Below are 26,228 nucleotides of genomic sequence, written 5' to 3' on the forward strand. Positions count from 1 at the left end.
CAGTGTGAATTGCGGAATGCTGCTTGTTATGGAAGAGACACAATTAAAAGAAACTTTTGGTTTCTGATAGATATTTCTGATAGAAACAGAATAAATACGGGTAAGTAACGTTACCAGCTTTTCCATACTACTTTTACTTTTTTAATACTCGTATATTGTACACGTAATGTGACGTGTTATTTTATTAGCTACCAGCAACAATATAATGCAGCCTTATTCCTTCAGTCGTTTTCGGTTTTACATTTGAATGTAACATTGCGTGTTCGAATCGTCGCAGCCGCTCGCCACCTTCAGAACACGATTACAATAATTAATTGAACACCGAAAGTCGGCGATTAATCGCACCCCAAATCAAATCATCATCAATGTCACATAAAATTTATAACGTAAATTTTCAAGACGTAAAAGTTCAGTAACACATAAAGGGGGCAATAAAGGCGCGAGTTCCGTCTTGCGCCGCAACTAATGTGAGCCCACAAAGTAGCTACGTTGTGACTAGTGATGGGCAATTTGTAAAACGTTTCATATATTCCTTACCTGTGAAATATTTAAAATGAAAGTTGTGGTAAAGTTAAAAGAAACGTTATAAAATAAATTTCCCATTCGTGATATTTTTAACAATTATTTACATTTATTACAAAAAGACATGGGCTCGCGAGGGCTGAGTTAGATTGGAAAACTCGTCAATGTATTACTGAATGTTGACTAATTTTTCGGCTACAATCAGTAGCGGAAATATCATATGAAATTAAGCGAAAAAAAATCTCTCGTTACATTTAATTAATGTTTCATTGAGAGCTTAATATGCGATCCAAATAACATAAGAACTTTTAGACGACATCTTGTTATGCGCCAATTCACTTCTAGTTTGTTATCGAGTTGCAACTAGTTGTATCTCTTTCCTCAATATGTCTAACCTAAAGTATCTTAATCGCTTACTAGATGAAATTTATGTACTTAAGTATAAATTTCTCTTTAGAAACCTACAAGTTGCTCATCACTAGTAGTGACAAAGTTGGGCACGTCAAACCTCCCGTCATTCTCTTTTATTAACTTAACTCCCGTCGCGTAAACAATAATAGGGGTTGATGCTGTGTAAACCCATGGGGGGATTTGGAGTTATTATCCTAATTCGATTGCTCTTGCAATCTCTTTAATGTCTGTAATTTATTCTATGATTTATCGCCTTGCGTTACCTGCATCTTATGAGAACACTCAGAGCCGTTAGTTCAATAAGTAGGTTACGTTCAGGTGCTGCCGGAGACCAATTCAGAAACAAACTTTAATGTCAATGTGATTTTAATATTGGTGTAAAATCATTTGTAAAATTTAAAAAATGCAATGTTAATTGCTTAGGTGTGTTAACACATCACCGCTGTGCTACGGTCGTAACGCTACGACGTAGCCGGTAACATGGATTTCCCGGTATTATGCAGCGAAAAGGCTTCGTAGAGGCAAAGTAAGAACGTGTCGTGAGAGATGTGACATATTTCCATATGCAGAGTCCGTTATCACAAACAACAACATTTTTGGATTCCTTATCTACTTAAGTACCTACAGACTATATTTACCTGCGCATTTCTTTTCTTATTTCACGCACCTCCTCACCTTTCTTCGAGACATACTTGTATACTTATATATTGGTGAAAGCCAATGATAGATTTTAAAAGTACGAATGCTGCTACTGAGTTAAGCGCATTTCAATTTTAGAAATAATAGTCTTGATACTCTTGATTCCGTACATTTATATTATACTAGCTGTTGCCCGTAGAACATTATGCAGCAAAAGATAGCAGTATACTTTTGCGGTTATACATTTGTTAATAAGTAATTATACAACGCATGAAATTTGTCTTTTACAAACTACGAAGTTTCAAGTCCCTAACTGAAAAAAGTTGTTCTCGATATAATCCCTCTCTACCATCTTAAATAGAAGATTTTCAAGTCCACTATTTAAAAAACAAAGTTCGCTCCCGATGCAAACTTTATTAATACAAACGGAGAATTTAGTTTTCGTCTATTTTAATATAATGCCCTTTTACCAAGTTTAAAGTTCCTAGCGTAAAAGAAAATTTGGACGACATAAACTTACATCCCCTTTTGAACCCCCTTAGGGGTTGAATTTTTAAGAACGTTGAAATAACTTTTTTTTGTAATCTTAAACAACACAATGCCTTTCTAAGAAGTTTCAAAGCATTTGTAATGGAATCCATATTTCAACCCCTTTTAACCCTTTTAGGGTATGAATATTTAAAAACGCATAAATTACTTTTCTTTGTATTCTAATATTATGCCTTTATGCAAAGATTCAAGTCACGCACTAAAAAAATGTGCAATCTCCGTACAAACTTTCAACCCCTTTTTTATCACCTTATAGGTGAATTTTTAAAAACTGCTGAAACCCCTTTTTTACCACCTTGGGGGATGAATTCTAAAAACTGCTGAAATAAGTTTACTTCACTTTTAATTTAATATATTATTTCTAGGAAGTTTCAAGTACCTAGCTTAAAATAAAAATTAGGAATCCAACCAACTTTCAACCCCTTTTTAACCACTTTAGGGGACTAATTTATAAGAACGCTGAAATTGCTATTCTTCTCTTTTAATAAAATACCTTATTTACGAAGTTTCAAATTCCTAGCTTAAAATAAAATTTGAGCCTATAAATAAAATTTGAACCCTATACAAACTTTTAACCCCTTTTTAACCCTTTTAAGAAATACATGTTTAAAAACGCTAATTTTTTTTTGCATTCTAATAATATGCCTTTTTTATCAATAAATGATCGTATAGTATCGTATACAAAGATTCAAGTCCCGCACTTAAAAAAATGTTTGACCTCCATACAAACTTTCAACCCCTTTTTACCACCTTAAGGGATGAATAATCAAAAACGCTGAAATTAGTTTTCTTCTCTTTTAATGAAATACCTTTTTACAAGTTTCAAATTACTAGCTCAAAATAAAATTTGAACCCTATACAAACTTTCAACTCCTTTTTAACCCTTTTAAGGAATGAATTTTTTAAACCGCTGAAATTATTTTTCTTGTATTCTAATAATATGCCCATGTACAACGGTTCAAGTCCCGCGCTCAAAAAAATTTTTGATCTCCATACAAACTTTTAACCCTTTTTTCACCACCTTTGGGGATGAATTTTCGAAAACGCTGGAACTAGTTTTCTTGTATTTTAAAAACATATCTTTTTACGAAGTTTCAAATTCCTAGCTTAAAAAAAAATTGAACCTCATACAAACTTTCATCCCCTTTTTAACCCCCTTAGGGATTGATTTTTTCAAAATCGCTTCTTTACACTTGTACACATAATAAATGAAACCTAGTGTGCTAATTTCAACTTTCTATCTTTTGTAGTTTCGTCTCTGCGTTGCATTGATGAGTCAGTCTGTCAGTCAATCAGTGCATTTATATATATACATACATAAATTAAATTGATTATATTAAATCTGAATGCATCTCGAATGCACTTATGTGTTGATGCGAGTGAAATGCACTGATACTTATTGTCATGTCCAGATTTTTAAAGTAATTACACTACGTATAAACTGAACAGTTAATCAAATGCCTATCCACAATAGATTCAAGTTGATGTATTGTAATACAAAAACGCGTTTTAGAATATAGCGTGGATAACCTAACAGTGACAGCTTGTCAGTTTGACAAGGGAGTTTAAAATGGAATATGCGTGCCTTGCGGCCAATGCCAAAAAGTGCGAGTCACAGTTTATTTTTTGTAGCTCGACACGAATGGCTTTTAATATGCGGTTAGCAAACCGCGCCATACAAAACTAAGTTTTAAAATAGCAATAATACAGCGCGAATATAGAAACCATACCTGGACAAAAGACTCTTTTCATAATTATAATATGTCCGCAGCATTTAATATGTAGATTCTCGCTATTCAAAAGTAGTTTTGGTTATTCAATTAAAGTTTTGATTGGCTAAAATAAATGTTTACGAGCAACTGTCAATTACGATACGCCGCGATGGAATATTTGTGAGCGTCAGGGTGACAGGACCATGATAGCTATTTATAACGAGTGTTACTCCAATTCCTTTTAGTACCTTTTTAGTCCTATTTGGTACCTAACATCAAATACTTGGTACCTCGCTAAAACTCGAAAAATGTTGAAAATAAAGTGGTCAGCCATTCTGACGTCAGGTTGACACTGTTGACAGGACCAAGTCCAGTTCTCCTAGTTGTAGACGTTATATAGAATCCCTCTTTTGGCAAAGATTTAGTACCTTACATGAAGACTTATTTTATTTCTACATCAAAAAAAAAGTTAATAGTGATAATAAGCTTTGTATGGGCATGGGCATAGTGCTGCAGCCAGTCAATGTGGACGGGGGGGCCTTAAACTTACCTTAAAATTGAACCACGAGCATAGCGAGTGGTTTGGAAAGTGGAATCTTAAGCATTGCGACGGTTTAAAGTCACGAGGGTTGAAAAAACTTTGATACCTAGTGAAACACAACATTTTTCACCACACCAACGAGAGGAAAATACTCACTTAAAATTGAAAATACTTACGTACTTCAATTTTACGAGCCAATATGAGGAAACACCAACTAAAAATTAGAATAAAATTAAAATTACTATGCTACGCTTGTGGAGAAATTTTGACCATCCGTTTTTGAAGAATGGTGAAAATGACAGACAAAGACAAACGATTCGTATATCTAATTCAGTATGAAATATTTAATTTATTTTAACATAATTTATTATAAATATACCTATGTTATTAATAACATAATAATATACAAATATAAGCATAGGGTAATAAATTAATTAGCCTGCAGTATTTGAAATGTCCGTAATATGTACAATTCCAAAGTACGGGTACCACGGATGTTGCTTACATAATCTCGTATGTCAAGGTGTTTCGGCAGAAAAAGCCTCGGCAGACTTATGTATTCCTGAAGTGAAGGTTCATACCTACTGACTGGAATTGGTTTCATGCTGGTATCAGATGGGTTAATTTAGGGGTCCCAACGGTCACCTTTGAGAGCGTCTGCCAAGCACTTCCGGCAAGAAAAATACTAACAGATTTCGCTTTTCTGTATCTACCAGTAAATTTCTAACTGATGCCATAACTATTATTTCAGTATGAGATGGGTTAAATGACCCCCCCCCCCCCTTTTCTTCTTTGTACTTTCGGCAAGTTCCGCCGTGGCAGACTATCAAATTCGAACTTGGTATCACTTTTATGGGAAATCATTGTGCATCTCATCGCGGTATCAAGTTGGTACGAAATTTTAATGCCGGCTCTCCAACCATATGGTTTATATCAAGAGAAATAAAACTGACTTATTTTTGAAAAGTATAAATTACCGTGACAGTTGACGTTTTTTCTTCTTCTTCTTCTTTACGTGCCATCTCCGTCCAGGAGGTCGGCGACCATATGTCTATATGTCTCTCTATGTTCAGTCATGCGAATTAGTCTATCTATGCTCTTCACTTTTAACCAGTCTCTTATATTTCCAGTCCATGATGTGCGCCTTTTACCGCTACCACGCTTCCCTTCAATTTTTCCTTCAATTATTAATTTCAGTAAATTGTATTTATTGTTTCTATATATATGTCCAAAATATGCTGTTTTCCTTTTCTTAATTGTTGATACTACTTCTAAACCTTTTTTCATGATTTCCAAAACTCTAACATTTGTTATTCTATCTGTCCATTTAATTTTGAGCATCCTTCGATAAATCTACATTTCAAAAGCCCTTAGTTTGTTGACCAACTTCTTTTTCAGGGTCCAGCTTTCGGAACCATACATAAGAATTGGGATGATGTAACATTTAACCATTCGCCACCTCAGTTTTAAGTTTATTTTTCTGTTAGTTAAAAGTTTCCTCATTTTCTGAAAGGTGTTTCTGGCTATTTCAATTCTCGTCCGTATTTCCTTCTCTGATCCCCAGTCTTCATTTAACCAACAACCCAGATACTTATAACTTTTTACTCTGTCTATTATTTTGTTATTTAAGGATAGTGGCCCTAGTGTTTCTGAAATTGGCTTTTTAGTAACAATCATGTGTTTTGTTTTATTTGTGTTTATCTTAAGTCCATATTCCAAAAGTGTGTTATTCAGACTTTGCAGCATTATTTGAAGGTCTTCAGGGTTAGTAGCTAATAAGACGGTGTCATCAGCGTAGCGAATGTTCTGTATCAGTTTGCCATTGACACGGATCCCAAGATCTAGTTCGTCAAAAGCATTTCTAAAAATCACCTCCGAGTACAAATTGAATAAGCAGGGTGACAGGATACAGCCCTGCCTTACGCCTTTCTCTATTTGGACTTCTTCAGTCAAAGTGTTATTAATTTTGATTTTAGCTTTTTGTTTCCAGTATAAGTTCTCTATAAATTTGATGTCGTCGCCATCTATTCCAATTGATTTTAATATATTGATTAATTTAGCATGATTAACGTTGTCAAATGCTTTTTCGAAGTCGATAAAGCACATGTGAACATCTACCTATACATTGACGTCTAGACATCTTTGTACCAAAACTTGGACTGCTACTAAGGCATCTCTAGTACCTAGTCCGGCTCTAAACCCAAATTGTGTGTCACTTATGTTTTCTTCTATTTTCTTGTAGATTCTTCTTTGTATGATTTTTAGAAATACCTTCAGGAAGTGGCTCATTACGCTGATCATCCGATGATCACTGCAGCTTTTGGCAATGGCCTTTTTTGGTAATGGTGTGAATATTGACAAGACGTTTTTTAACTATCAATTAATTGTCAAGGATTTTTTATTAATCAATTATCAAATGCTCAGTTAATTTAATTTTAATCTTTAGTCATGGATCTTTATATTATATACCAATTTTTGTTTAGCTTTTAGTTTGACATTTTAGCTAAATTTGACTGCGCATACATTAACAGCGTTTAACTTTAATTTTAATTTCAATTTTATAGTTTTTAAGTTTTATATTTTAATAATCAATGAATTCTATGATTACCAATTTTACATTTTATCAATTATCAAATGCTCAGTTAATTTAATTTTAATGTCCAGTCATGAATTTTTATGTTATATTACTAATTTTATAAACTTTTTAATTTTTATTGCAAAGTGTAAATGTATACCTATGGATCGATGTGTTCTGGAATAAATGATTTTATTATTATTTTAGAAACATTGTTGATATATTCCCTTATTTACCTATATTAGTTATAAAACAATCAAAATTCTGCGGGAGATCGTGAGTCCTAAAGTAATATAATGTTTCGCGGAGAAACTTTCTCATCGGAACTTATTCAATATTAGCGCGCCGCTCGGCTCACTACCCACTATCGATACCGCGGGGCGCATTCAAGAACCTGAAATTGTATCTCAATATTATGGCTGAATCACGCCTGATACGGTGACATACAGGTAACACGGTTCCAGCTCGCTGTGTAGCACGAGCGTGCATCACCGGTTTTATTATGTTACAGTGTACTGTAGTCGCCATCTGATATTGGCAAGGTGCGAAGTCGGTGGAGGGATAAGCGGCGCTAATAAGCTAGATGACAAATTTTCATTAATGGAATCAATCGATCAGATTTATTTTTAGGATCAAATGTCTATATAGGACCCATTGCATTAAAGCAATACAAAAGTCAGAAATGATAATCAAAATCCGACAGTTGTACTTCACTCGCGAAACGCTTCTAACAAAACGATAAGTGAACGTGACGTCAAGTTCACTGAGAGCCCATTTTGAATGTATGGGCAAAATAAGAAAATTGCATTTTTGTGGGTGAAATATTGCGTTTATGTGTTTAGTTGCTGTACAACATTTTTTTGGATAAATTGTAAGGAATCGAATGGTACCCTTACTTTTTTCCTTTTTGGAAGTTGAAAAATTACTTAAATTTTCCTGTATTTTTGTCTTATTTCCATATATTATTTTAATATCTACATTATTGTGATAAAATGCGTATGCTACGATGGTCAGCTGGCGTCACACTCTTGGACAAGATCCGGAATGAGTACATTAGGGGAAGTTTTAGAGTCACACCAATAATCGACAAAGCCAAAGAAAAACGCCTTAGATGGTACGGCCACGTCCAAAGACGCGAAGAAGACCATCCGGTAAAACTGGCCTTGAACCTGCCTATAACCCAGCCACGCGGCCATGGAAGACCACCCGCCACTTGGCTGACGACGGTGGAAAGAGACCTTAAAGAAGCTCAAATTGATACAAACGCCGCACGCAATCGTGCTCAGTGGAGGATGCGGACGAGGAGGGCCGACCCCAAGTAAGTAAATGGGACTACCGATACCGGTCTAGGGGAAAGAAGAAGAAGAAGATTATTGTGATAAATTACTCATTTGCTATCTATGTTACCAGATTTTGTTATAAAATTCAACATGTGTCATCATCTCTATTGTCACGAACACTTGTATATTTCGTTTTTCTTGACGTGCCTTTTTATTAAAAATCACTTTTGAAAAGTAAGTCACAGCAAATATGTTACAATTGTAAATCATATACGATCTTTTACATTATTTTGCTTTCATAAGGAATATAAACTAATTTTCTAAAAGCGTTTTTCAATAAAAAGACGTCAAGATTGTTTACCTTTTTTCTAATGCTAAAAAAACTATAATATTACGGAATCGCCCAAGCTGAAAACGAAACCTTCGCTAACGCTCGGTCAATTACTAATAAATGGTAAGCACAACTGCCCTTTAAAGATGCCATCGGAAGATTGTTAGAGTTAGACCAAGAAAATTCTGCAGAGATTTTGACAGCACACGCAGTGCCAGTGTTTTTTGTACGTCATAATTTCAGTTTGACGTTTAAAATAACACCTGCACTGCGTGTGCTGTCAAAATGTCTGCAGACTTTTCTTGGTTTGACTCTAACTTTTACGCAACTGTGTTTTAACTCTTTAATAGTATGTATGTGTTTGTCGTAGCTAGTTGCGAACATAATTTACGAGTACTAGCTTACTCTCGTTGCCTTGGCCTAGTTGCGCACAAAGACGCGTCCTAGGCACTCCGGCCTTCATGCTAGCATAGAAGAGAACAGAATTAGGTTAAACTCGGCGCGTCCAGCACTGGCAGCGCATCCGGCCGCACAAAACACCGCAGCCTCCTTCCGTCTATCTTCTCAATGTGTTAAAAGCATGAAAATCGGTACGATTGATTTTTAGGCCGTTTGAAACAATTTGACCCGTAGAACCAAAAAAAAATGGAGAGGAGTTATGACGTTATATTTTCTTTGTATGGGAAAAAAAGCATATCGTTTGTGTATGTGGTATTAAATGAAAGGGCTTTTTAAGCCGATTCTAAAAATATATCACATCATTACATTTCCGCGAAACCGTAACCGTAACTGTAAAATTATAACTTATATGTAACCCCAAAAAAGCAATTTTACATTTAGTTTTTTTTTTATTATTACAAAAGTCCTGATGGGTGAGCACGAGGAAGAGGTGGGAGTGGGGAGACTACCGGTTTTTTTTAAATAGATAAGTCCTAGTATAATTTTTTTTTTTCTGATAAGAATTACTAAAAATACATTTCAATTGTGACAGAGTTGTTTAATTTTTCCACCTTTGACTAGAAAATTTAAAATTACAAAATAGTGCATCAATAAACCCCATTGTTAGTTATGTTATTGTAATAATTGTGGATTAAGGGGGCCCATTGACTATCAGTCCGCCGGACGATATCGGCCTGTCAGTTAGAACAAAAATTTGACAGTTCCGAACAACTGACAGGCCGATATTGTCCGGCGGACTGATAGTCAGTGGGCCCCTTAAGTATTCCGTATTAATATATATTTATTTACAACAACTTTTAATTTTGAAAAAATAGTGCAATATTGCATTAAAATAAGACAACGAAAATAATTTTGACCCACCTTTGTTAATGTATTTCCATTGAAAAGTATTTGAGTGTGCGCATATACGTATTAGGATATTATTCATTCAGCGACCCTTTAGAATTTGGTAATTTGCAATAATAAAGTTTGTAAGAAGTTATTTGGATGTAACGTAATAGTACACCACGATTCAAGTGCGAAAAATAGGAAATTCGAAAGGAGTGGCGATAAAAATTACCTATTCGCACAGGTATCGTACAACGTTTTACAGTACATATGGCCCTTTAAATTTTCGTCATAGTTACGTAATGTGCTAATTATCGCACGGCAGCAAGAGGTTTACAAACATGCGCTTTGCTGAAGACATAATCCTCTTCTCCCACACGTCATCACATCTGCAACAAATGGTGCAAGACCTCAGCACGGCGCCTTGAGGTTGGACTTACAAATGTAATAGAGCGAAAACTCAGTTGATGACCAATCAAGCTAAATAGACCATAGTAGTAGATGGGCAGGATATACAATATGTCGACGAGTACGTTTGCACCCAAAAAGTGGGCCAAAATGGTTACTGAGTGGGACCCACGGAACACCATAGACGGTGTAGGCCGGGGTTCAGGCAGACCGAAAAGGAGATGGCGGGACGAACCCCAAATGGTGGGAAAATGTCGATGACAGGGTCGAGTGGAAAAAACGAGGAGAGGCCTTTGCAGGCAGTGGGACACCAAAGAAGGCTAATAAAAAAATAAAAAATAAAATAAATAGGTAATACAGAATAATTTTGGTATAGGTTAAAAAGATGAAACGCAATAAGATTAGAGATAGTAAAAAGGTCCAGAGCGCCTTCAATCTCTGTGCAGAATCCAACAATACGAAATTCCAAGGAGCCGCCCGCGACCGACCGCCTACGGATACTTAATTTCATTAGTCACACAGTAGATTAAGTGGTTTGGTCTTGTTAATTTAGAAATTTGTCAAAAAATAACGCAGCTACATCGATTTTTTCCTTCATAAGCCACAACATTAACAAACCATCAATCAAAAAGCAATCACAAATAATTAACGATAAAAATATTAGGTACATGTTTATTTAGGTCAGTGGGGTATCCCATAAGTTCAAATGTATAACGACCAAAATAATAATAGAAAATATCTAACAATAATAGCTGGTACAGGTAGTTATAATTATAAATATAGTGCAAAGGGAAAGTTTCGATGAACTCACCGCAACCTGGCGGGATCAAAGGTCGCGCGGTCCTATCCCTCCGAGCCCCACTTCAAACAGCCCGCAACTATGGTTTATCGATCGAGGAATCAAAGCGAGTCATCCGTAATGCGTCGCGTCGCGGCAGGTGCAAATGCAAACTGTTGCCGCCGACTTGGCTGTTACCGGCGAATGGACTTTCAAATGACGCTAAAAGCTTGAGCAAATCGATCTATAGGTAGGGATTTGTATTTCCTGTTGTACCTAGGTATAAATTATTATAGCATGCATTCATGTTTAGAATTGGCGTTGAATACATTGTGTTTTTAGATTAATTTAAATTATGAGGTGTCATACCGTACGCTTTCATTGTCAAGCAAGTACATTCCTCAAAATTAGATAAGTAATTAATAAAAATAATAATTTTAAACAGCACTCAGGCTCAGCAGTCTATATCAGAAGACTGTGAAGTAGAATAGTACGAGTACCTACCTAATTACCATTAGTTGGTAATTTCTATTAAGCATAATATAGATTGAATTAGAACCCTGTTATTTATTTTTCACCACACCAGCTGGAGGATAAACAACAGCTTTGCCCCTTGTTTAACGAATATCTATTTCTCTCGTCATCCTTTCCCCCTTATACCTACCGAAAATCGCCACGGAATTGTTTATAAATGAATCTTTTTATGCAAGTGCAAAACACTGGTATATATATATATATGCGCGGTCATAATACAAGCAGTATTCAACCGGAAGTTTTGTACAAATATCCTTTGACATCGCATTTCCGAGGCGGTCCGGGCGGGTGTCCGAGCTACCCTTTTCCGTGCATATTTTTTGCGAGTAAATGGAGTTCTCTTGTGCGGAGAGCGGGCACAAATGCGGCACGAGTGGCAAATCCTGTCCGGCGCCGACAAGAAACAGCGCGTATACGCAAACGCAGGCCTTGTTTATTCAAACTCCTATTTTAACTACCTACCCAACTGTAGCTAGTTACTTTATTCCGTAATGTTTTGACAATTTTTCGTGCTTTCTTACATACCGGAAAAGTAATTAAATAAGGCCATATTTGTGAACAGGTTTAATCTCGTGAGGGGCGGTGTTGACGTATAAAGCGGATTAAATTAACTGCCTTAATTGAATTTAGGTTCGTTGTTAGCCGATGTGTCCCCGCGGCCGCGGCCGGCGCCCGGGGCGCGTGTTATGCATCGATCAGCCGCTGGCGCCCCCGCCTCGCTTCACTACGATTACTCCACACCGAAACTAATGTATAATCCAAATATATTTTCTAAACCTCCCACATAAAGGTTGTCTTATACGTTTAATATAAAGAATCGTCGCTTTCTGAGATTAATTAATCAAAGTTTGCTTTGGGAAAATCTTATAATAAAAAAAAAGGGTCTATTAAACTGAGCGGCTCAGAAAACACGCATATATTCCTTTCAATAACATACACTTCGACTGTAATTTCAGTAAAATTCGGATATTCGGACACACAGACATGACGTAATTACAAATCACATTTGTCCATTATGCCGTTTTGGCTATGAAACCAAAAAACTGAGGGGTAGCATGACCAATCCCTCAACCGTTTATCTATCAACATAGTTATTCGTACAACAAGTGAAAAAATCCGGACGCTAGTTTCTTCAATAATATAATTGCTATCTAGCATCCAGTTACAAGCAAAAGATACACGACAGTCATGTAAAAAAACAAGACTACAGAGTTTAACTTACATCACAGCTTTATCAATAAGGGTCAAGCCAGTATAGGGTGGCCTATCGATTAACCTGGCGGGTCTGAAGTGTCGTTCAGAACAATGTACCTAATATGCGGCGAGTGGGCTCAGGTCAGGGCCCGGCGCCGGCGTCTCTTTGCCTTGGCGTCGCTATTTTTCACCCGCGGTCGAAGGTGCCCTTAAAGCGAACTTTATTGAGTGAACGGCAGCTCTTTTGCCGTGAAATGTTTCCGGGCCCTACTATAATTTTATTTTTATATTCTCCGGTAATTTCTTTCGGCCCGAAGTTTACTGATTATTGCGAATTGGTCTTGAACGACTCTTACCTTACAATATATTTTGAAAGAAAGGAAGGCGTAGTCTTACCTAGTTATTACCTATTTATACTTACGTATCCTATCATATTACGGTACATATGCACAAGCGCAACGCACTATAATTAAAATGAAATTAGTGTTATTTCAGATTTCTGAACACGTCTCTAGTTCGACTTTGGCTGAACAAAACGTTACGGTTAGACGCATTTAAATGATTACTGGACAGTTAAGTTGAAGTAGGTACACGCACAATCCCCAAAAAATGATGAAATATTTTATTATCGTTGCTAAGTATACCTCGTTAGATTTGATATCACAACAAAAGCAGCGCGGGCACAATCCAGAATTCAATAACAACGAAGCACGGAGCGGGCGCCTCTGGCGAATAACAATAATTTGGCAGGCAGCATCCGCCAAATTCTGGACGTGTTCGTTCCATTTTTAAATTTGACAGGTCTCGGCCGCATCGCGGTGCTATGTTCGCGCAGATTACTTAAATGATGATATAGATACACCATGCTCTTAAATCAAAACAGAAATTATCATTGATATCGCTATAATAACAACAACAACTTTGTGTGCTAAAACCGGAAAAAATTACTACAATAAACTATTTTCTTTCCGTCTTCTAGTTCAGTTACTGGTCTTCGTAAGTTCATAGGCTATAGATTTTACATTGTTTGACTATTGATACATTTATAATGCTCTATAATTATTGAATATTTTCACATTAGACAAATTGTAATCTTAAATTATATTTACAATTTATCATTTTATTATTAATTATTAATTATTAATTGTACTTTTATTATTTTTCAATGTGACATTTTATTTTAATGGAGGTTTAATATTAGTTAGTAATTTAAAAATATTTGTACGCCAAGTATTATGGTAAATCAAGGACTGGAAACAATATTATGTAACAACAATTTATACCCTTTTTTGCACAAATAAACTATTCTATTCTATTCGTAAGTTCTATTAGATACATTTTCACTATAACAATATTTAAAACTATTGATAGCAAGCATTATATTATGTACCTACAATGACCGTGAGTAAAATGGGACCAAACTTTTAAAAGCGACTGCGTCGTAACAATATGTGGAGAATACAATAAGAATAAAAATATGTAGGCGCCGGTATTCGTGATATTCACTTACAGGCAGAAAAATATAATAATTAAGAGTTCATCGCGAAATTAACCCGATTAGCATAATGCCCGCATAAAAGTCGGCGCTCGTCTTCCGTAGGGTTCATTCGGTAGAATAAGATTGATTTTCGATTAGTGTCGTAACTCTGCACTATTATTTAATCTTCGAAACCGGGCCCCATAACTCAGCGCGTAATGTAGCGCGATGCGACACGATTGTTGTCATTTTCGCAAATTATGCGAACGCTACATGCCTGCCAATGTTTATCTGTGCTCGTGAAAGCGATAAATAACGCGTGCCTGCTCTACGCAGATATTACAGGGCCTAGTCTATTTGCTCTGAAATATTATTGTGATGCTCGTTGCGATAATGAACGTGCAATATTATCGCCATGCTACTTTGTGTGATGTAAGTATACTACATTTGTAGCGCATTTCCGCGAATCTTGCTTATTATTGGACTGAATAAATGTCACCAGATATAATTTCCAACTACGAGTAGACTCCGGTTTCATGTAATCATTCGAAACAAGATTGTCACCAGTTGTTTTTTGTGAAGTCACCGTATATATGTAGTATACTTAGTTAGGTACCAATGTATAACGTCTTCTTATAATACCTACCTACTTCGTTTAGGGCTAAGTCGTTCGCCGTTGTATAAAATTGTCCTCAAATGTGACCGCGACCTGCAAAACGACCCACTTTGTCGCTTACCATAAGGACGCCTCGTCAGATTATTCGTATGAATATACAAGCAAATCTCGTCCTTATAGGAAGCGACAAAGTGGGACGTTTTGCAGGCCGCGTTCACAAATACGCATTTATTAATCATGGGTAATAGGCCTTGTAGGCCTTGTGTTTACAAAAATCCGTATACAATATAAGCCTACACTACACACACAACTTTTTAATTCCACTCATAATGTAATCTCGTAGTGCTACGGCCTACGCCGTAGCGGGAATGTGGCGTTTTGTACTCGTAACTAAAGCGCCCGATAATATATGTTAGGATACCGTGAGGCGTATTCTGATTATAATAACGTTATAAATTTCATCATGGATCTGTCTGAATTAACAGTGGCATTTCTTCATTCAAAAACGTCACTGTTGACATTGACAGATCATATCCATAACATGTCTGCCGTTATTATTAAGACCGCCATTGGTACAATTTTATATTGTGAAATATAGTTTAAATAAATAAATAAATCCACATCAAATTAATAACCTGTTATTACATTACAATCCGTATACACCTCCTAAGGCCTATTCCGATATTTTATCTATTGCTATAACCGTTTCATATTAAAAATATGTTATAAAGTTTGAATCGCCCTCCGTGTCAGATGGACGTTTCAGCTCCAAAGCGTTCTCGTTTCTTAAGAAAAACACTATAAGTATGTAGATAGGTAACTTCGTTAAAGACAGGGTTATCGTTGCCCGGCGTACTAACTACTGTCCGCGCGCGAATTCCGTGCACGGCTGAGGAATGTTAGGAATGTTGGGCGTCATGACAGTGATGGTGACTGGTGTCATTTTGTACTTACGGGCGCGGCGCACCCCCCCCCCCCCCCCCCGACCCCCCACTTCCTTGACCTCCGAATGCACGGAATGCGGGTTAACGCGTATGAATTCGCCGCTAGGGGCGCTAGTGTGGATGGTGGTCTTCGCAAAGTTCGATGTCAAATGTCACTTCAATGACTGACAGCTGTTCTTTAGTCTTTTGGACCACCATCAACAGAGGCGCCAACTGGTGAGCAAAAAAACGATAGCCCTCATTGGCGCGCGGACAGTAGTACTGTATTTTAATACTAAATGTATGCTCGTCTGTGCAGAAATACCACGAGTACAACGTGGAGGTGGCGCGCAAGGACGGGCTGCTGCTGGTGCGGGAGCTGGCCGCCGAGGTCAAGAACCACATGGACTTCAAAATTAACGCCGTCATGGTAAGTCGCCTCGCCTCGTACAAGTATTTACACATTATGTAACACATTCATTACAGCTACATAATTTACCGGCCTACATTTTAGCGTGATTACCAACAAACGCAGTCAGTGTCATACTTTTAGTTCTTTACACCTTTTTTACAAGATTGATATGAAATCATTTTCCATACGTCATGTTCGGATGGCGAAGAATCGAACTACTACACTACAAAATAATGCGACTATATAATATTTATGCAGGTTTTTTTAAATCATTCAACCAATAAGCTAGAGTTAGACCAAGATAATTCTGCGCCGATTTTGATAGCTCACGCAGTGCAAGTGTTATTTTAAACGTCAAACTTCTATAAAACTATGACGTATAAATAACTTTTACATGTGTATTCTATCAAAATCGTTGCAGACTTTTCTTGGTTTAACTCTAATTAAGTGTAATTCACAAAACATTTTTCATTCAAATATAGTGCATCAAAATACATTTGATTATTCTCTGAGAATATGTCTGCGGTTGCTTCTAATTGCCGCGACTCTTTTAATACACTTTGTATGGGTCGCGGGAATTAAACCGTAGACGTATTTTTGAGAATGGCGCTTAAATTTTGAATTAAGTATATTTTGTATCTGAAGCAAGAACGATGCAAACAGCATTCGTCAGCAGTCTTCGAGCATGTGCGCGCCATTACGCTTAAATAATATTCCCTTTACAATATTCAGATCAGACCTACGTTTTCATGGTTCTCATTTAACGCTGGAGCATATTTTATCAAGTCCCGCGTTACCAAATTGAATTAGTGCGGAAAGCGCAGCGCCGCCGCCGGTTCATTTAGAATTGACCAACGTTGCTAATCCCGTGTGGATCCCGCCCTTTGGGATATGCATTCCGGAATTACTCGCCGCCTCGAATTAATTTGCGCAGCTTAAATAGACGCTGGTAAAATACATTCGCCAATCCATAAATAATAGATAGTTTATTTTTGAAACGTAGGTATAATTGGAATTGCCGCTCGTTGCCCAGAATGTAGTAATGAATATGTGAATATTTTCTGGGATTTTATATAAACATTTTAATATATTAACGGAGTACCTACTATTTTTCCAGGCTCTCCTGTACGTGTGTCTCTTTCTAATATAAAAGTATAAGAATCTAGGGGCGGGGGAACTTTTGATAGATATACAAGCAGCTCATACATTTGGCTTGTGTTCAAAAACTATTATTCAAGTAACTTCTTATTCCTTCAAGTTCTTACCCCACTGCCGAAGGAAATTTTGTTTTTCTAACTTTATACAAATACTACCTACTTAGTACTAAAATCTCTACTTAATAAAAAAAAGATAATTCCTTCGATAAATAAATACCTTTAGTATTTATAGATAAAGGCGTTAAAATTAACGCACTTTACTATAAAACCGAGGTTTTGGAGAATATTGTTGCCCCAAATTTAAAATGTAGGTATGTTTGGGAATTAATATTATTTACAGTACATATGGTGCTACTTTCTTGCACTAGTGCGTAAAAGAGCACTTTTCTTGCATATGTCAAAAGTTTAAAGGGCCATATGTACTGTAAAACTTTGTACGATACACGTGCGAATGGGTAATTCGCAACTCGTGTCGATTTAAAACACTCCCTGCGGTCGTGTTTTAATTTATCGCCACTCGTTTCGAATTTCCTCTTTTCCGCACTTGTATCGTAAATAACTATTGTTTCATCAAGACGGAGCTCCATCACACACGGCAAATGCTGTTCAAGCTTGGTGTCAGACTAATTTGACAGATTTTTTGCCGATACATTAATGGTCACCCAGTTCTTCAGGTTCACTTTTCGGTTGGTTAAGAGCAACGCACGGATTGCGAAGGTTGCGGGTTCAAATCCTGCCGGAAGTGTAACTTTTTCCATTTTTTCCTTTAATATAAAATTTGAACGTATTAGATTATTTTGTATGGTCGTACATGCTCTCGAAACTACATGATTATAAAATCATAAACCTTGATCTTTTCAAAAAGGTTATCGAGCGTATTTGGGACGAAATGTCAATGGAAATGGTGCGTGCTGCGTGTGATTAATTCGAGAAGCGTTTGGGGCTGGCAAAAAAAGTTAAAAAAGTTATTCCGAAACATTTGTTGTAAATATATTATATGAGTGTGCCGTTAATAAAATATAATTTTAATTTTAATAACAGAACTTCCGTGAGACACAGACATATTACATATATTAATAACGGGTCACCCACGTTCCCGTCCCGTTATTAATATATTTAATATAATTTTAATTGTAGTATCTATTCGTACATTTATTTTATTCAATATTTGTACTGTATTCGGACTTATTGGACACGGTGTAAAACTACAAAAAAGGCTCAATAGGAGTGACGAGCTGACGACCCAGTTGCGAAGTACGAAATACTAAGATATTGCGGCGACATCGGGCAGCGCTACATTAACATATCGCAGCAGTTGGTTTGTAACTGCTGTCGAAACTTTAAATTAAACTAACTGTTAAGGTTGAAGGACTTGACGATTGCTTTTAACCAATTCAAAAGTTAAGTCCTAATATACCGTAAATACGTTATTATAGAAAATCGTGAGATAATCGAACAATCAAAATAATCATCTGATCTGATTTAAAGCAGAAAAAACCGTCAAAAAACCGTTTAAATCCTATTTCTATAATAATTAAAATTCAGTTACTCAGTAACCCTTCAGGGCTACGATTTGATCTCTCGGTTCCAACAAACCAAAAGTTCTACATTACATTCATTACCATTATGTGTTTGTAACGGCATACAGATTCAAAAGTTTAGATTAAGATCTCACGCAATCACCAACATTGATTACCCGGATATCATGTTGCCAAAATGGCCAGCCTAGAGCCCAGATTAAAGTTGCGTGTTCAGTAACAAGCTTAGTATTAACCCTCCTGATAGTAATCTCGGTAATCTCACTGTACTCGCTGTGAGAGCGTGTGCGCGCCTAACTTGCCGTTATCTAGCAACGCTCTTCGACACACCCGCTGATATTGGAATTCTTTTAAATTTCCAACAACGTACCGCTGCCGATGCGTCTGTATCTAGTTCAACTTTCCAACCGACGCAGCGCTGACAATTTCGTGGGAACAACGCTGTTCCAACCACCCGTCGCTTTCGAATCTTCTCAGGCGTCTTCAGATGTTGGTTAAAGACAAAAAGGAAGGGTAAATGTAAATTTCTAAGTTTCTTTAAGTACCTACTCGTAACTTATTTAACAAAATATGGCAACACTTCAATGATCTGCACTGAGAGTCTCAAAAACAATAATGCAATGGAACAAATATCCGATTATAAGCAATAAAGCTCGATTTCGTCGTGATCTTACTTCCAAACATGCTTTACTTTCAGCAAAGTTTGTTAAGCTTGTATAATATATACTTACTTTTTGGTAAAACATGTAGTAATTCGGCAAAGTCGGCGCGAAGTTTCACGGTGGAGTGGTGTTTGGAGTGTGAAAGCCAAGTTGGCGCATAAGCCATGGGGACGCAATGTAATTATTCGATCCACGCCACCTCCCGAATATCATTTGCGGTTTTTGTCCGAACTCCGGCGTTCGCCTTACCGTCCGTTTTTGTCGATTCGCATGCCGGCCTCTCTAATGAAGGCCTACAGGAATCAATTAACCAAGGGACAGGAATGTTTTGTGATTTGTACCCGGCACGCAATTCCATCAAAGTACCTCAATTCAATAGCTTGCAACCATTTCCTCGATTCGAGTAAATTCGATCGGTGATCAAAATCTTTCATCGGCTGTTCATTACGGCACTCCGTAGCCGCGAACGCGACGTCTGTTCGGCCACGGGAAGATTAATGTTTAAGCTTTTATCTTTCACTGTAGCAATATATTGTATTAATAAATACCTACATGAAATTTCATTGATATACTATACATTTTTTTAAAGCCTAGCAAGGCTACCTTGGATTGGAACTACCCATTTTTTTAATTCAGATGCTTCTTGCCTTTCTATGTTCTCTTCATCCTTTTCTGTTTTTTATAGTTTTGTTATATGCTTTACTTAAAGTACTTAATATCTGGGAGACCGAGCTTTGATCTCAAACATATAAAAAAATTAAAAAATGCGCGTTTTTCCTGAGATAAGACCTAGCTAGATCGATTCTTTGCCCCCGAAAACCCCCATATAGAAAATTTCATCGAAATCGTTGGAGCCGTTTCCGAGATCCCAGAAATATATATACAGGAATTTCTCGTTTAAAGGTCTCGTAAAATCGTCTCGCTTAGTTAAAAACTGCTATTCCTAGTATAAACGCAAATTTACCCAGTACGTTTTTGGAATTGGTATCTCTATTGAATTCAGTGTCACATATGTTACGAGTTCTGTGTTATAGTTACATTACCTATGGATCATCTTAGTACAGACAAAGTTAAATAAGCTCTACCTACTGGGATCATTTAAACCATGAAGACTTAGGAAGCAGTATATAATGTAAATTTTAAGCTTTCCCGTCGACATAGCGCTTTACCGACTCAAAGAGGGATATTCTGAGCGTCGCGGCCCGGGAATCTTGCTGAATGCACTCGCTCCTCTATGTCCATATTTGCATTCTGACTCTACAGTCCCAATTTAACGCATTGTTGGGTGAGCACCTACTTTTAGGTTCTGGTAAAAGTAGCACCGGCCAATAAAAATACTAGGTAGTAGAAATATATAAAACGATTTTATTCACTTAAAGCACGTAATAATTAACGCATAATGAAATGTTGGTTTTTTGTTAAGATAATTTTAATTTAATTTACTTAGTCCATGAAATAAAACTATGAAACCGGATTAGGTATATCGCGTATATTGAATTACCAGCCTTATGAACCGAGTTTGCATGTATAACAAGCTTAAAGTTTATATAGTTTAGTATGGTTCGTTTTATCAATTTAAATCAAATGAATTGCAATTACAATTTGGAAATAAAGGATAAAAAATCATCACCCACCAATCAATCACCAGCAACAAATCTCGAGACACACTTCTTAATGGCACAGAAGAACTAAATAATACTGTCATATTGAGAAAACATGATTTTATTTTTCCTTTAAAAATTAGCAGCATCTCGTTGGTTGTGTACGCCTATATAATATAAACGTAAATATATAACCACCAAAGGTACATGGAATGTGTACCACGTTTAAGAAACATGGTACAAATTTGTAATAAGTAAATAAAATTTTGAGTACCTATTACCTACCCCAATTACGGCTTGTAAAGCCGAAATGTAGACATAATCCAGTAACTTTGTCGCCTTTTGTAATGGGGTTCGTTTGCGTCAAATCCGGTAGTTATGATTTTTTGCAGACTTGTTTATGATGTTGGCTCAATGAATAATCCAAGTTTGAGACCTCGAGCGTCGAACGCAACTGTCAAAAATCGAAAAAACCGCGAACGTTACGGTTTTTTTTTAATTATGCGATTATAACCCTAAATGACTAGTTTTTGATAGTACCTTCTCAAGACGTTTTTAAAGTAGACTAAATTCAAAAATTATAATTTATAATTTACAATTTATACTTTATAATATATATGTATATACGTATTTAACCAATAAATACTTAGTACATTCTTATATAAATAGAGATATATTAAATTGATAACAATATATATATAATTTGTAATTTGTAAATTATAATTTATAATTTACAATTTACAATCTGCCGTCTCCCTGAGTGCGCCCTTAATATATTTCATCTACGTTAATATATAATAATTTTATAATTACACCTGTAGACCTAGCTGTAATCATAATATTTTGTACACAACATTATTCATCGCGTTCCATTTATTTTAATTTTCATTAAAAAATATATATATATATATATATATTTATTTGCATTAAGTGTGGTAACATTCATTAAGTCATTCATTAATTAAGTGATCACGATAATACCAGATATTCATAATTGCATATTTTCTCATGGCGAATTATTTTCGTTTCGCTTACTATGCGCATAGTTTCCCTGAGAAGAATGCAGCTCGACATTATGCTGCAAACCACTATCATATACCTCACGATCAACTATTTATAAAGGGCATACCTGTACTGCAAGTGCAGTGTAAATTTTGCCTTTATTGTGATAGTTAGGTGTTACTTAATTCTACAGCAACACCAAAACTACATTTTACGAGCTTTCTAACCGATAACCGTTTTCATGATGCAGATTCAGATAAAAAAATAGGATATAGATTTGTATTAATTTAAATGCATCTCATTCCCACTTACATACTTGTATTGGAGCGAGTATATCCATATCGGAAATCTTATCTCCAAACCAACTAAAACTTTATCCACTACCTGTGGTTGACAATAATACGTATTTTACGTGCGTATCGACACAGTCGAAAATACAACCGCCATCGAAAATAAACCGATTTTATCTCGCTATTTCTGTTGCACGTCTTTCACATCAAAGGCCTTAACGTGTTGAAGCGTAGTTCAAATTCCTTTACGTACAATCGGGGACATTCGCGGTGAGCCACCTTAAGAGCGAAAATCTTTAAACGTCTTGCAGGCGGTCAGGCGGTAATACAAAAGTGATGACCAATAGTATGACACTAAAAATGTAGGTGTCGAAGAAAAAAGTTAGCTCAGGTAAAGTATTGCCGTCCATTGGCTTTGTGACGGCCGGCATTTGCAAGCTAAGATAAGGAATCATAAATGCATCGTAATTGATTATCTTTCTGGGGAGGCGAAGTTTAGCCTAAACAACAACAACTAATAAACTGTCCTTACTACCTAGGTATTGTTTCATTACATCCTTTTACCCTTTTCGTTATTAAAATGAAGAATTCTAAATGCATCGTAATTGGTTATCTCTATGGGAGGCGGAGTTTAGCTCGCTCGTAAGGATCGAGGCAAAATTTTACTGAACTGGTTCACCGCAAATGTCCCCGATAGTACAAAAACGTTAGCAAAATGAAGCCGAAATTACGGAGGCTTCGCTGCGCGGTGGAGGCATCGATTGAGCGATAAATCATAATAATTTAATAGGCATAATGTAAACAGTGCCCATGGGACGACGGCTACCCACTGACCTCTCTCCCTACCTTACACTGCTTATGCTATATTCAACCAAACAAAAAAATGTTGAAACTTCATATTACATTCTGACTTAATAATCGCTTTTATAAATTCCCTTGTTTAAAATTACGATACATATGGTCTTTAACCTGGTCGATAGTGAGTTTGCCTGAGTAGCTAGCTTTATTCGTGATTATCGGTAAGGGCATTTTTTTTTTGGTGAGCATAAGTTAGAAACAAAAAGGTATTATTACTATTATTCTTTATTAATACTCTTTATTTACATACAAGATATATACAGTAAACGTAGTACTAAACTACGTAAACTAAATTAATAACTAGCTTAAATCTAAAATAGGCCCTTGAGGCATTGTACCAAGGATGCTGGCGGCATTTCCTCGCTGTATCGCAATGCTGATACGTTGTGCGAGGAAGCCGCCAGCTCTTTGGTCAAAAAGGTATTATATTTGTTTATAAATAGGTGATTAAATCATTTTCAATGGTGACAATGTTATACTTTAGCAGCACGGCACACATTACGCTCGGGTAATTAATAACGCGAGGACCTCGATGGGTATCTAGGCTTGAAGTAATTTCAACACAGTTAATTAACGCAAACATGAATCTACATATATCGGGTCGTTCGTTTCCTAGGAAATTTTAGGCACATTTAGTAACCTGCAGAAATTTAATGCAACGGAAATTTCGTCAACAATTTGCTGTTTTACGCGCGGACTAAATTTCGCATGAATTTGTGGTAATAAAACGAACATTAATGGTGTTCTTATTTAAATTACTCTTATGAACGTTGTTCCATTTAAAACTGTGTACGTGCCACCGACCTCGTTTATATATCTATCCATTTGCAATGTTTAAATAAATACGTACTTAGTGGCGTTATTCAATTTGATATAAAGTTTTATACTGCACAGTAAGTACCAATACTGGGCGCAGGTATATGTTAGTACATAGTGATGTGCTCTTACAAAGGGGAGTGAACCACTGAATATTGCGGAGCAGGAATACCACTCATCTTTTTTACCCGACCGCCGAAAGAGAGTTATCGCCACCCATCTTCCAAAGCTTTAACTGAAGCACTGCAGTTGAGTCACCGATTTTAAATAATTTGCATAAAGTATAACCATAAACTAGTTTGATTTACCAAACCAAATATATGTTCCTTTTTTCTTTAATCAACATTGCTGTTAACATGTCAATGTATTGATGGCATTTTGCGTCGGCTTGAAAATATTGGTAAAAGCACATCACTAGTTCAAGTTCACTAGGTGGTGATGGTAGTAAAAGAACGTGGCATATATCCACAATTTCTTGTTGTATGTGTGGCCTGAGTGGCGGGCGCTCCGGGGCGCAGTTTGGTTTACTTTTAAACAACAAACAACCATAATCTTCATGTTATACAAATGTAAGCGCGGGAACTTGACGCTTTAGCAGACTGTCGAGTTAAAAATCATATATGAAAGTTGTATAATTTGTAGAGATCTGGGGGCACGGTAGTGCCCCCGCTAAGAACCTACCTTTTCTCGAAGCGCTTCTTTACCAGATAAACAAAATTCTCGGGATATGATGTCAATAGTAGACTTATTAAGCCTAAAAAGTTTCAATTGCATAGCCCTTAGACTTTAGATTTTATTTATATCTAAAAAAAAACGATTTCGTCACTGACTCACTTACTCACTGATGATCATCAAAACCCTTAGGGTACTTCCTGAAGTTCTAGGAAGCTGAAATTTGGTATGTAAGATAGTCTGAGTACACAAACAACAAAAAAAATCAAAAACTTTAAATTTTTAGCCCTTAAGGGGGTCAAAAGCGGGGTTGAATATTGTATGGGGAATCAATAACCGCTGAACCGATTTGGTTCAAATTTGGTATGTAGATAGTTTTTGTTATAGGGAAGGATATATAATAGTCTTTAACTCCAAAATCACCCCGTTATCAGATCTCTTGTAGAGCCAAGCTTCTAGAGCAAGCTGTAGAGCAAGGCTCTACAAGCCCTAACTTCATAAACTCTACACCTTAGTCGAAATGTGTGGCTTGGCCGTTACGTTACTACAAGAACTCTTATAATAAAAAATAATGAAACTTTTGATAATTTTTCACCTTACGCCCATGTGACGGTAGCGAAACGGCCAAGCCACATATTTTGACTTAGGTGTAGAATTTGTGAAGTTAGGGCTTGTAGAGTTAGAAGCTTGGCACTACAAGAGAGATAGCTGATAACTTTTTGACAGTGCGAGCCTTATGGTTTCGTCTCGGCAACATTTTACATGAAAATTTTTTTGGTGGGATTTCAGTTTTCTCGATACCTTCTCATACCTTTATATAAGGTCGTAACTTAAGTCTGTAAAGTCTTTTTAATACACGATGTCTATCAATGTAGGCAATAGGGCTTCAAAGTCTGAAATATCTTCTAATTTCTTAATGTTTTCTTTATTATCCATACCCACCTACGTCTTATTCAGTTTAATTCAATCATCATTTATTTCAAATAACTAATATAATACATTATCCTATTCTCTAAGTTTTTATTCTTATACCTAAGGATTATACCTTAGGATTAAGGGTTAAGGAGGACTTGTTGACGAAGGTTCGTAAATAACGAAGACGACACCAATTACAGTTGAGCAATAAATATATTGGTCTGAGCGATTAAATTACAGAAAAATTGGTATGTAGGTATATCGCGAGTACTGTTAAGCGGTGTCCGCGCGCGCTTCGTTAGTGGCATTGTTTCAGCCCGTATGTGTTCCACTCCCAGTAGTTGACGTCGCTGCGAGTCAGTCGTACTGCTTCACCGAGTGAGGTAGACTTAGAACAGCTCTTCCCTCAAGTCACTGCTTTACTGCATAGAGACGGACTCAAACGGATTCAAAATAAATTATATTAAATGTATTTAATTTGAATGTTAATATTCTTCCTTTTTAGGGTTCAGTAACAAAAAGGTACAA

The 26,228-nt window shown here is 36.4% G+C and overlaps 1 protein-coding gene across 2 annotated transcripts in view; it reads left to right on the plus strand.

Moving 5' to 3' along the window:
- The window catches only part of LOC134755749 (voltage-dependent calcium channel subunit alpha-2/delta-3), a 105,465-nt gene that overhangs the window by 26,704 nt on the left and 52,533 nt on the right, over window positions 1-26,228 (plus strand). For both annotated transcript variants that reach the window (XM_063692306.1, XM_063692307.1), the window contains exon 3: window positions 16,097-16,207. In XM_063692306.1, the coding sequence (XP_063548376.1) occupies window positions 16,097-16,207 (111 nt within the window). The remainder of the gene's footprint in view (window positions 1-16,096; window positions 16,208-26,228) is intronic.

The sequence above is a fragment of the Cydia strobilella genome, chromosome 3, assembly GCF_947568885.1.
Source record: "Cydia strobilella chromosome 3, ilCydStro3.1, whole genome shotgun sequence".
In the NCBI taxonomy this organism is placed as follows: Eukaryota; Metazoa; Arthropoda; class Insecta; order Lepidoptera; family Tortricidae; genus Cydia; species Cydia strobilella.